This window comes from Euphorbia lathyris, chromosome 9, assembly GCF_963576675.1.
Source record: "Euphorbia lathyris chromosome 9, ddEupLath1.1, whole genome shotgun sequence".
In the NCBI taxonomy this organism is placed as follows: domain Eukaryota; kingdom Viridiplantae; phylum Streptophyta; class Magnoliopsida; order Malpighiales; family Euphorbiaceae; genus Euphorbia; species Euphorbia lathyris.
Window position 1 is genome coordinate 33760468 of NC_088918.1, and position 14043 is coordinate 33774510.

A 14043-nucleotide genomic window follows, 5' to 3' on the forward strand; every position below is an offset into this window, starting at 1 on the left:
CATCAACCAAATTAAAAATTTCTTGAATTCAATGGCTTCCCGTCTTGTTTTAGTAGTTCTTATGTTCATTATTCCAACAATCACAGCTCGGTTTAAAGACCATATAGTTGGAGATGAAGCTGGATGGCGTCTTGGATTTGATTACCAAGCTTGGGCTAATGCCAAGAAATTTCATGTCGGAGATAAACTTGGTATTAATTCTTTTTTGTTTTCTCATAACTATACACTAATTTTGATGTATTGCAGAATAAATTAAATATATTTAATGTTCTTGGTTTCAGTATTCAAATATGGTGTGGGATCTCACAATGTGTATAAGGTGAACGGAACTGGTTTCCAGAACTGCATCAGGCCGCCTTTAAGCGAGGCTCTAACCACCGGAAACGACACAGTCGTTTTGGCAACACCCGGAAGAAAATGGTACATTTGTGGAGTTGGGAAGCATTGTGAAAATGGGATGAAATTTGCTATAACAGTGTTTCCATTGAAAGAGAAAACTCCAAGCCCTCCCACTCCTCCTCTTACTTATGGTAAAACATTCATAGTTGGAGACGGTGCTGGTTGGAAACTTGGTTTTGATTACCAGGCTTGGGCTTATGGCAAGAAATTTCAAGTTGGAGACAAACTTGGTAAGGAATTATTATATTTTCATAAATTAAACATGCACTATATATATGTTTGATGTGTCTAAAATGTTATTAATTTGTTGGATACATATATATATACAGTATTTAACTATCCTGTGGGAGCTCACAATGTGCATAAGGTGAATGGAACTGGCTTCCAAAACTGCATCAGGCCTCCTCTAAGCGAGGCACTAACCACTGGAAGCGACACAGTGGTATTGGCAACTCCGGGAAGAAAATGGTATATATGTGGAGTAGGACAACACTGTCAAAATGGGATGAAGCTGCTTATAACTGTGTTTCCTAGACAAAAAGTTGCAGCCCCAACACCATCTCCTCCTCTGACTTATGGTAAAGAATTTATAGTTGGTGATGAAGCTGGATGGAGACTTGGTTTTGATTATCAAGCTTGGGCTTATGGCAAGAAATTTCAAGTTGGAGATAAACTTGGTACGTAATTAAATATGCTATGACTGTGTGATAATAATATGAATTTAGAAACTGTAAATCTGATTATATATATATATATATATGTTTTTGCTATTAGATATGGATATTTCTGCTGTAATTTAGGAATATAATTGATTTGTAATTATCATGTTCACACATATATCTTGTGTATATATATCACATTATCAATGAATGGAAAGGCAAGGATTCTACATTATTATGGTATCATGAGCCTAATTTCTTTCCTAAAAACTCTCTCCTAAAATTTCTCTCCCTAATCCCACCCAAATCTCTTCTTTCTCTCTTCCTCATTCTGCCGTTCTTCATCCCTAAAAACTCTACTGCCACCATGCCAAACAATGAACAAAACAATGGTGCCGCCGCCGCACCAACTCATCCGGCCCTCTCCATTATCAACATTACCTCCTTTATTCGTGATCCTCTCGAATCCGGCAAAAGCCTCTATACCACTTGGGCTGAACTTTTTAAAACACATGCCCGTGCTTTTCAAGTTCTTGATCATATCCTTCCTGAAACCGACGATAAATCGGAAACCTCTTCTTCGGTTATGAAAGCAAAGAATCCAGGTTTATGGTCTCGTGTTGATGCCATCGTGTTGCAATGGATTTATGGAACCATATCTTCAGACCTTCTCAACAGTATCATCGGACCAAATTTAACAGCCGCCGACGCTTGGAAACTCCTAGAACAACAATTCTCCGATAATAAAAATTCAAGAGCCCTTTATTTACAACAAGAACTGTCCAATGCTAGACTTGAAAATTTTGATGATATCTCTGCCTATTGCCAACATTTGAAGTCCCTCTCGGACCAATTAAGCAACGTCGGGGCTGCCGTATCCAACGATCGTCTCGTTCTTCCATTAATTTCGGGGCTCACTGACGCCTACGAGACAATCGGAACACAAATTCGCCACAATGACATTCTGCCCAATTTCACAAAGGCAAGGTCCATGTTATTATTGGAAGAATCTGCCCGTAAAAAACGCACAGCCGCCACCGTCGGATCTGAAATTGCCGCCGTTACTATCGCCCAACAGTCCCCGTCGAATCAAGCTCCTCCATATTCAAATCACGTTCGGCCTTCTTTCCCTCAAAATTCTGGCGCTGCTCGCGGTGGCCGGGGTTATTATCGCCGTGGCAGAGGCGGACGATGGCAGCAAAATAGCGGTCCTCGCTGGTCAGGGGCTGTTTCTTTACAACAGCCATGGGGGTACGGGCCATGGACTGGACAGGCGCCCCAATGGGCCTATCCCCCATGTCCTTATCCTTCTTGGCCCAATTCTTCACATGGTGCAACTCATGGTGCAACTCGCGGGCCTGTTTTTAATAACAATTCTTCTGCAGTCCAGCCAGGCATATTGGGAGCCCATCCGCAGGCCCATCTGGCCCAGTATTACACTCCAACAAACATTGAGGCGGCTATGCACACCTTGAAAATCACACCACCTGCAGAACCTTGGCATATGGACACCGGCGCCACTTCTCACATGAGCGGGGATGGAGGTAAACTCACATCTTATTTAAATAAGAGTCCTAACACGAGTATCGTAGTAGGTAATGGCACTTGTATTCCTGTTATCGGTCTTGGTAATGCATCCTTAAAAACAAACAACAAAACCCTAGAATTGAACAATGTTTTACATGCCCCTAGATTAATCAAAAACCTTATATCTGTGCGGAAATTTGCTATTGATAATAATGTGTCCGTTGAATTTGATCCTGTTGGTTTCTCTGTGAAGGACTTGCGCACGGGGATCCCTATTATGAGATGTAATAGCACCGGTGATTTATATCCAGTCACATCCTCCTCTTCAGAGTCTTCTTATGCTTTAAATGCTTCTGTTTTATCTCCTTCAGTTTGGCACAATAGATTGGGCCATCCTGGTCCTCAAATTTTAGACAATCTTCGAACTAATAATTTTATTTCTTGTCCTAAAAATGTTGATTTTTCTATTTGCAATTCTTGTGTGCTTGGGAAACATATTAAATTGCCTTTTTATGCTTCTAAAAATATGTCATCAATGCCGTTTGATATTATTCATAGTGATATATGGACATCTCCTGTTCTAAGTTCTAGTGGCTATAGATATTATGTTCTTTTCCTAGATGATTATTCTAATTTTCTGTGGACTTTTCCCTTAGCAAATAAATCTCAAGTTTTTTCTGTGTTCCTCACATTCCGAAATTACGTACGTACTCAATTTGAAAAAGATATCAAAACTTTTCAGTGTGATAATGGTGGTGAGTATAACAATAGTCATTTTCATGATTTTTTTAACAATAATGGTATGCAATTCCGTTTTTCATGTCCACATACTTCCTCCCAAAACGGTAAATCTGAACGAACGATTCGAACAATCAATAATATAATTCGCACTCTTCTAACACATGCTTCTTGCTCTCATTCTTTCTGGCCTCATGCTCTTGCTCATGCGACCTATCTTTTAAATATTCTCCCTCACAAAAATCTTAGTCTTCTTTCACCGACTCAAATTCTCTACAATCGTACTCCTTCTTATACTCACTTACGCACTTTCGGTTGTCTTTGTTACCCACTTGTCCCTTCTTCCTCTAGAAATAAACTTCAACCTAGGTCCTCTCCATGTGTGTTTCTTGGATATCCATCCAATCATCGAGGCTATAAGTGTTACGACATCTCCGCGCGGAAAATAATTATATCTCGTCACGTTATTTTCAATGAAAGCAAATTTCCATTTTCCACTCAACATGTCTCGGCCTCCCCTCCCATTTCTTCTATTTCCAACTCACCTACACAAACAACCCAACCCATTATTCCCTTCCCCACTAATGCGTCCACTCCTAACCAAAGCCCAGTTTCACCACGGCCCAACAGTCCCAACCCATCTTCCCAAAACAGCCCAGCACTTCCCCCTTCTCCTCTCGACAGTCCCTTTCCTTCTCCAATTCAACACGGCCCAAACACAAATTCCCCACAACAGCTCACCTCCCCACAACAGCCCACTTCCCCGCCTTCTCCCGATCCTATACACGCCAACCCAACCCAACCGACTCACCCTATGACAACCCGAGCTAAACTTGGAATTTTCAAACCCCAAAGAAAGCTCAACTTACACACCACCACTATTTCTCCTATTCCTTCTAATCCCTCACTTGCTTTACAAGACCCTAATTGGAAACAAGCCATGACTGAAGAATATAAGGCTCTTATTGAAAATAAGACGTGGGTCCTCGTACCCCGTCCTTCTAATGCTAATGTTCTTCGTAGTTGGTGGATTCTCAGGCACAAATTTAATGCAGATGGATCTTTTGAAAGATACAAAGCAAGACTTGTTGGAAATGGGGCGAATCAACTTGTTGGGGTAGACTGTGGTGATACTTTCAGTCCAGTTGTTAAGCCAGCAACAATTCGAGCTGTATTAAGTATTGCACTTTCTAAAGGTTGGCCACTACATCAGCTGGATGTAAAAAATGCTTTTCTTCATGGGGATCTTCATGAGACTGTTTATATGCATCAACCACTGGGATTTCGGGATCCCAACTATCCAGATCATGTATGCCTTCTTCAAAAGTCTCTTTATGGTCTCAAACAGGCACCACGGGCGTGGTACCAACGGTTTGCCTCTTTCTTGTCTACCATGGGTTTTTCTCACAGTAAATCTGATCATTCACTGTTTGTCTTTCGTCGGGGAGCAGAGATGGCATATCTACTCTTATATGTGGATGACATCGTTCTAGCTACTTCTTCCACTGCTCTACGAGAGTCAATTATCAACAAATTGAGTTCCGAATTTGCTATGAAAGATCTTGGCCCATTGAGTTATTTTTTAGGGATATCTGTCACTCGGAGCGCCGGCTCTCTTTTTCTGTCTCAAAAGAAGTATGCTACTGAGATCATTTCTAAAGCCGGTCTTTCTTCAGCAAATTCCTGTACAACACCTGTTGACACTAAGCAAAAACTGAGTGCTTCATCTGGTTCTGCTTATCATGATCCATCTGAGTATCGAAGTTTAGCTGGTGCATTACAGTATTTGACTCTCACTCGCCCAGACATCAGTTATGCTGTTCAGCAAGTCTGTTTATTCATGCACGATCCCAAAACGTCTCATATGGCAGCTATCAAGCGGATTCTTCGATATGTTAAAGGAACCCTGGAGTTCGGACTTACATTCACAACCTCTTCACTAGATTCCTTGGTCTCCTATACAGATGCAGATTGGGGGGGATGTCCTGACACTCGACGTTCTACTTCAGGATATTGTGTTTTCCTTGGTGACAATCTTCTATCTTGGTCTGCTAAGCGGCAACCCACTTTATCTCGTTCTAGTGCTGAAGCAGAGTATCGTGGTGTTGCTAATGTCGTATCTGAAACTTGCTGGATTAGAAATCTTCTTCTTGAACTTCATTGCCCTATTAGTAAATCCACCTTGGTATATTGTGACAATGTGAGTGCAGTTTACCTCACTGGTAATCCTGTACAACACCAACGTACCAAGCATATTGAGATGGATATACATTTTGTTCGAGAAAAGGTTGCTAAAGGAGAGGTTAGGGTACTTCATGTTCCTTCTCGTCATCAAATTGCAGATATTTTCACCAAAGGTCTACCACAAATTCTTTTCGACGACTTCCGCTCTAGTCTCAACGTTCGACCACCTCCCGTTTCGACTACGGGGGTGTATTAGATATGGATATTTCTGCTGTAATTTAGGAATATAATTGATTTGTAATTATCATGTTCACACATATATCTTGTGTATATATATCACATTATCAATGAATGGAAAGGCAAGGATTCTACATTATTACACAAGATATATGTGTGAACATGATAATTACAAATCAATTATATTCCTAAATTACAGCAGAAATATCCATATCTAATATTTGCAGTGTTCAAATATGGGGTAGGAGCTCACAATGTGTTTAAAGTGAATGGAACTCAATTCCAAGGATGCATTAGCCCGCCGGCAAAGGATGCGCTGAGCAGCGGATATGATACCATAGTATTAGCAACTCCTGGAAACAAATGGTACATTTGCGGGGTAGGCCAGCACTGCCAGAATGGAATGAAGCTTGCCTTGACTGTCATGCCGCGCAGGCATTAAATTTCAAAGGGCTACTGATCACTAGCTTTTCTTTCTAAGCCATTGATGTGTTCTTTCTTCTTTCCAAAATTTATTTCTTTCAACGAGTGTGGAAGAGTATTATTATATCATTCGTATCATTCTGTAGTTTTTTGAGATATATATATGAGACTTACTTATCTATTCCTAGTCGCTTTATTTCATCACTGTTTAATTATTCTTTATTTAGGGAATATGACGATCCGGACATCATAATCATACTATTAACGATAAATAAAAGTAAATGGAGATTAATTAGAAGGTACCTTCTACCAAATAATATATTTTTCACTATTATATATTTCCTAGCATTTGGCACTAATTGGTTTTTTCCTATGGCATTCCTGTTGAAATAATCGTATTAGCTCCATACATAAATGACATCCGGCTATCACATACTTATAATTTAGGGGAAAGTAAATTGAAAATATATGACTTAGTCCAAATGGGATAACAAGTCCATACAAAAAAAATGTTGGGGAATAGCCTATTTAACTTTGACAAAATAAATGAACCTATTGAGAGCTCAAGGTATATGACACGGGTATTATTGTTAATATTGTTTATATTAGATATTAGAAAGATTTCAGCTTATGTTTAAATTTGAATTGTAATTTGTTTATAGCTTGACTCTTTCAATAATATTCAATCCAAAGGCAGGCGGTTCCGGACCTTTTAGAGGTCCTAAACGAGATGATAAATTTGGATCTCTTCATATATATACCTTCTATTTTTTTAAGTTGGAGACTAAATGAACTTTTTTATTACAAGGGATGTGGTATAAATTCGGTCATTAGGTTATTAGGAGAGAGTAATTAGCATCCACACACAAAATAGTGCAATCTTAAACCTAACTTTTCTCAGTTGGAATAGTTTCAAGTTTAATTGACGATTATAATATTTTTTACATGTAATTTCACATTTTATCCTCGCTCTAACCTTCACCGTTCTGGTCACTCAATATGGTCTAAAGTTGCACATTTTATATTAATGGAACAAAACTCAATTTTAATCAATTAGACTTGAAATTGTACCAACTTACAAAAGTTATGTTTAAGAATGCAATGTTTTTGTAAAAGCTAAATCACTCTAGTACTCTATAATAATTATGCTTGCATGCATATTTTTGCTAATTCTATCTAAACAATCACTAAAATATTTGTATATAAGAATTCTTGTCCAGCATATATTGACATTTGGTGTCTATTCCTTTGACCTGCGTATGCCTATTAGGAGTTTTTTTAACAAAAGTATTTCGCCAGCTATATTAAAATTCTTTTAATTAAGATATCATAAAACTAAATTATCAATTACTTTATGCAAAATTAATGATTGAGATTTAATGATCTGATCATTACTTGATATGATGAGGTGTTGGACAAAAATTGAATAAAATTATATAATTAATTGAAATACTAACAAACATATTTGTATAGTTATGTTCGTTCGTGAATAATTGTGTCTATCCATAAACAGCCGTGTATATTCATGTATAGATGTGTTTTTTGAATTCTATTTATATAAAATGAATTGTCAAATTCACATGTTGTTGGAAAAAATATTCTCTGAAATTTTTGTTGTTTCTGTCTGTTTATAGTGTTCTTTTTTTCTTACTTCAATGATAACGGATCTACACACGGTAAGAGTTCGCTTGCGTATAATCTATTGTGTTCTGGGAGACGGTCGTCAGTAGCGGTGAAATTTGTCTTAAGGAGACTGTTAATACATGCCTCAAATTTGTCTAAACTCTGTTCTTTTGATTTCTATTTATTGTTCATTGTATTTTATGTGTTCGTTTTGTTTTTTTGGTTAATCACATCTAACATGAGTTATACTTGCCCCTAATCGTAGTCATAGACTTGGGTGTTTGCTCGATACTTGACAACTCTTATAATGTTATTACACATTACAACCACGCTGCGACCGCATCACATAACAAGGTAGCCAAATCCTCATCATAAATTTCTAGATTAATACTTTAGAGGTCGATAACAATTGCAGAAAATTTGTCAAGATGAGTTTTAATAGATTTACCTTTATGCAAACAAAGATCTTCCGGTCTTCTGTTCAATAAAAATCGAGTTGTCATTGATTTTTTCATATATAGCAACTCCAATTTCAGTCAAACCCCAGCTGATTTGGTCTTCTTGACGACCTCCCTTAGAACCTCATTAGAGAGACATATGAATAGTGTTGAAAGTACATTTTTATCTATGTTAACACTCCTCCGCCATAGAAATAGACTTCTTACCAATCCCTTCAAGCGCCTCCTCTTATTCATTTTGGATGAGTATAGTGTGCATCTTTAATTGCTATAAACTAAAATTTTTCGATCTATCAAACTTTTCGATATCAAATTTTGTAGACAAACTCATATTTAACAAATAATTAATTCACAAAGTCTAGCGTTATGATATCACTTGTTAGGAAATTAAGATCGACATTATGTAGATTAATTAACATTTGAAAATAAAATAAAATAAAATCAACAACACTTTATGCATACTTCCACAATAGAGAAAAAGTATTTTATTGAAACAATCACGGACAATATAGAAGAGAATTTATGAAACTCACGTGTCAAATATAATAATCCTAAAAATTTTCAATCTCTCAATTTTGACTCATAAAAATCTTTGCAAAATTTAATAAGTATAAGGCATTGTTATTTATCACTTAATTTTAATATCAGTAATTTCAGTTTAGTTCAGTAATTTATCATTATTTATTATAATTATTATTATTAGAACTATTATTATTTTTATAAGCTTTTTATTTTAATTATTGCTGTTTTTAAAGGATTGTATTATTATTTCAATTTCTGTAGAATTCAGTTCAATTTCGTAGCATTCAGTTCAGTTTACTTAATTTCAGTAAAAAAAACAGAGTTTAAGTCATTTAAAACAAGGCTTATTACATCATTTTCCCCCTGAACTTTCAAAGTGTTCTGATAGCCCCTCAACTTGCACAAAATATTCAGTTAACCCCTTGAACTTGCGTAAAATGTAATCAATTGATCACTCGGTTGCAAAAAAAAGAAGTTAAATGCGCAAGATGTATTCCACGTATTTTAAAATGTTAATACATAATTAAAAAATAGGGTAAGAAGTTATTACTTGCTCAACTATAAAACTTGTCTTATCTAATATTAGAACTCATACCCCGATCTTGGTCGTTTTACTTTTTTTTTTAAGATGCGCGCAATACGTCTTCCGCATTTAACTTACTTTTTTTGCAACCGCATGATCAATCGATTACATTTTGTGCAAGTTCAGCCTGAACAATTTATACAAGTTGAGAGGGTTGTCGGGATATTTTGAAAAGTTTAAGGGACCAATCTAAGTTTTTTTGGGACAAGTTTAGGTAGCAGTATTAAGCCTTAGTTTTCTTCAATTTAGTAGTCATTAATATTAACATTTGCAATATTATAAAAATAATATAATTATGACCAAAAAGACAAATGAAATAAAATGAAACATTCACAGCTTGCACCTTGAAAACGAGTAAACCAATGCTTTATCCTCCTGCCGGCCATTGGCGGTTGCTGCTATACCCATCATTGAGTCATTCAAATTTCAATTATATATAAGACCTCACATTTTCAGTTACCATATCAACATTTGGAGATTAATAATTAACACTAAGCAAAATCACTAATTCACTAAGCAATGGCTTCTAAGTTTGTTGTTTTTGCCGCTATTGCTATCATTCTCCCTGCAGTGGCCATGGCTACTGAGTATGTAGTTGGGGATGGCGAAGGCTGGAAAGTTGGCCCTAATTACACCCAGTGGGCCTCTGGAAAAATGTTTTACGTCGGTGATACTTTAGGTAATTATCATGTTTCATTATGTACTTTGTTTTTACTATTATCATTACAAATATGCTTAATACATAGTCTGTCTCTCGGAATTGTTTAAAAAGTTGATTGATTCTCCAAATTTTCAAAGTATACGGATAGATTTCTCACTACAACAGAAGTAAGGAAGGTGATGCACAATCAAAACCTTTCTAAAGAGTTTTTGAGGTCCAAGAGAATAATTTCAATAAATTGTACATATTAATTTTACATTTTACATGGCATATACCTATATATATATATATATAGGGCAGTTCGTAAACTATTCGAGCTCGGTTAGGTGAGAGCTTAATCAAAGCTCAGTTTGATAGGACTCGACTCGAATTCGGGATCGGCTCGAGCACTAACAAGCTGAGTCCGAGTTTCCTCAAATTCGGCTCGAAAGCTCGCGATCAAGCTCGATTATGTTTAATTACTATATATATAAATTTCATTGGTTATTATTAGTTTTCATCACAACTCAAATAAGATTTAAGCCATAAAAAAATGACACAAAAAACTTACACATTCGAGTCTTTAGTTAGACAATTAGGTTTTGACGCAGGGACAAAATGCATTACAAACTTTAATATATATTTTTTGTTTGAAATTTTTTTTCGAGTTTGTGTTTTCCGACCACAAGTACATCTACTATTCTGGAATCTCGACAATAACATAATTGTTTTTCTTTATAAATATTTTAAACTCATATGGAGTATGTTACCAGGTAGACTCGGTTAAAGCTCGGGTCGAGATATTAACGAGCCAATACCAGCTCGGCTCGTTTACACCCCTACCTATACATATACATATATATATATATATATATAATGCAATTATGCAATAATAAATACTAACAAATATACTTGAACAAATGCAGTTTTCCAGTACCAGGCACCTCACAATGTGTACAAAGTGGATGGAAATGGATTTAAAGATTGCACGCCATCTCAAAATCTTTTAAACAGCGGAAATGATACTATTACACTTGCTCAGCCAGGCAAAAAATGGTACATTTGTGGGTTTTCCGATCACTGCTCAAAAGGGCAGAAGCTTGTGATTAATGTAATGTCGAACGGTCCTATGCCTGCACCAGGACCCGCGCCCAGTGGTTCCTACAGATTGTCGGCTGTCTCGTCATACTATAAGATTGTTGCGGCAGCACTGCTTCTGATGGGCTTCATCGCTATCTGATCCAATTAATTAATTCTTATCATAGTGTTTTGATATTATTTATTTTTCATGTCTTTAATAAGCTGAAGTTTCTCCTTATTTTTATTCTTTTTCCATTTATTAAAAATTAACTTTGTTTTATGTTGATTTGTGTTTGCTCTAATGGAAATTAATTTATATTTAGTTGATATTGGTTATTTGGCTCAACATACTACTTGTCTATTAGATAGTGAATGTTTTCTGACCAGAGAGTGTTCTCCCCAACAATGTCACAATATCTCATTTTCTATTAATTAATTTGTTGGGGAGAATGTTAAGAATATTTCATATAATACACATAAAGTAAAATAAATAGATTATATATATATATATATATATATATATATATATATATATACATATATTACCATTCTTTTTTTTTTGATGGAAATTCATCAAACAGTAGCAGAATTACAAACATCAGCAGTTTTTATCTTTACACAGATCAGAAAAACATGGGGGAGGAACAGACTCCATAAAAACTTGATATGAATCTAACCCTGATGCATAACGGGCAAGAGAGTGTGCCAAGCCATTTGCTTCTCTTTTTACATGGTTGAACAATATTCTTGGGAAGAAGCGAGCGAGGCTACGGATGTCCTCACAAATAAGACCTAAATCATTTCGCCTTGGAGTTAGATCACGTATTGCACTGATCACAACAAGGGAGTCGCTTTCGACGTCCAGTTGTAGGAGCCAGCAGTCCGCAGCGAGTCGAAGCCCATAAAGAATTGCTAACCCTTCTGCTAAATCAACATCAGAACATTTTATGTTTGGATAACATGCCGACACCATAGGCTGCCCAACATTGTTTCTGATAACTATTCCCAAGCTGCACAAGGACCTGTTCTCATCGAAAGCAGCATCACAGTTCATCTTGAAGACGTCAGCAAGAGGAGGGAACCAATTAGAGCTGGTGCCAGGACACACAGAGTGGGTTTGGTTCTAGGATTGCTTGGCATAACTGCAATTATAATCATTGTGCAGCTTTATTATTTTTTCCTTCAAGGCATAGGTAGAAAGAGGGGGATCACCATGAATCATTTTGTTCCTATTAAACCATAACATCCAAATAGTTAGCAAAAATAGATTAAAATAGTATGCATCAGTAGTAGAATTGATGACACGCGGAGAAATTCTGATTAACTTCCGTCCCTGTGGGGGCGTCGTTGGGTTCGACGGGGGGAAGCTCCGATGTCAAAGTCAGTAAGGAAGAACAAGAGAGCAAACTGAATTGACAAAGGGTAAGTGAATGTGTACCTTGATAGCCTGAGACGTATATATAGCTAGAAAGTTGTAACTTTCAGTAACTAGAAAGTCTCCATTAATGTTCCATTAATGGCGGTTACAAGTTACCTTTAAGCCGGCGGTTAGCTAATTGATAGCTCATTAATGGTCTTTATGGCCGGGTCGGCCCAGCCGTTCTAATGGCGAATGAGTGTTCAAGGAGATTCGCCTCATAGGTTCGCTGGCGGGTCTCTTTTGATGGGACCTTGGTGATCCGCTAGTCGGATCTCTTTGGAGGATCAATACGCGGCGTTCTTTAGGTGAATATCCCTTTTGGTCCTCGGGATAATATCCCAATGTTATCAAGAATAAACATCCAAGAACCAAGTTTCAATGGAGTTGACAAAGAGTTTATCAATGCGAAAATCCGGGTTAAGAAGTTTCCACATTTCTTTTGCATTCGGACAGGAACACAGGATATGGCTAATTGTCTCGCCAACGCAGCCACAGAAGCAACAAAAATCACATACATCGGCCCCTTTTTGGAATAACTTGTTGAAGGTTGGGACTGCATTATGGACTGTTCTCCAGCAGAAGATCTTCACTTTCGATGGAACAATGGAATGCCAGATGATCTTCCAAATATTTGACTTCTCGCTTAGTGATGAACTGCTTCCCTCCCCACTTCTACGAATTGCTTCAGCTTGTTGATAACCCGTTTTGACAGAGTAAGAACCATTTTTTGAAAATGACCAGAAAAGAATATCACCAGGAAGACGATAGCTAATCGGAATGCTCAGAATAGAGGATACCTCCGAGGGAAGGAAGACAGCATTAATAACATTTCTGTTCCAACAGCGGTGCACCGGATCATAAGGCATTGGACTAACTCAGATTGAAGTGCATTAGATCTGATCAGAGGCTTCTTGTAGCATTGGGTTGAGATCCAATTTTCATTCCAAATATTGATCGACTGACCATTCCCCACACGCCAACAAAGTCCTTTCTCAAGGATAGGTCTGCCCTTTAGAATGCTCCGCCAAGTATAACTCGGGTGGAGTCCTATAGGAGCTTGAGTGAAGGACGAGTTTGGATAGTATTTTGCCTTAAAGATACGGGAAAATAGGGAATCTGGTTGGGTCAAAAGCCTCCAGCCTTGTTTAGCGAGAAATGCAAGATTAAAAGACTCAATCCATCTAAATCCGAGGCCCCCTTGATGTTTAGGTAAACATAGTTTATTCCATTGGATCCAACATCACCCTTTGTTACCTTCTTTCTTTCCCCACCAAAATTCTCTGATTAATTTTTGAATTTCCAAGCAAAAAGTGCTAGGTAGGGCAAAGGAACACATGATATACTGTGGGATTGATTGGGCAACTGCTTTAATGAGCACTTCTTTTCCAGCCTGTGATAGGTTCCTCTCTTTCCAGCTATTGAGCTTTTTAACAATTCTATCCCTGATGAAAGCAAAGATTTGCTTTTTAGACCTGCCAATCATTGAAGGTAACCCAAGGTAACTCTGAAAGTTCTGCACCTCTTTAACAGATAAGAAATTACATATATAG

General features: G+C 37.2%; 2 protein-coding genes across 2 annotated transcripts; both read left to right on the forward strand.

Annotated features, from left to right (window-relative positions):
• Positions 1–31: 31 nt before the first annotated feature.
• LOC136207333 (blue copper protein-like) lies at positions 32–6186 on the forward strand. Its single transcript, XM_065998606.1, has 4 exons — positions 32–191; positions 282–629; positions 729–1076; positions 5972–6186. The coding sequence occupies exons 1-4, from the start codon at positions 32–34 to the stop codon at positions 6184–6186; spliced, it is 1071 nt and encodes a 356-aa protein (XP_065854678.1).
• Positions 6187–9845: 3659 nt separating this feature from the next.
• LOC136205409 (blue copper protein-like) lies at positions 9846–11233 on the forward strand. The gene is made up of 2 exons (XM_065995984.1): positions 9846–10032; positions 10920–11233. The coding sequence occupies exons 1-2, from the start codon at positions 9873–9875 to the stop codon at positions 11231–11233; spliced, it is 474 nt and encodes a 157-aa protein (XP_065852056.1). The 5' UTR covers positions 9846–9872.
• Positions 11234–14043: the final 2810 nt, after the last annotated feature.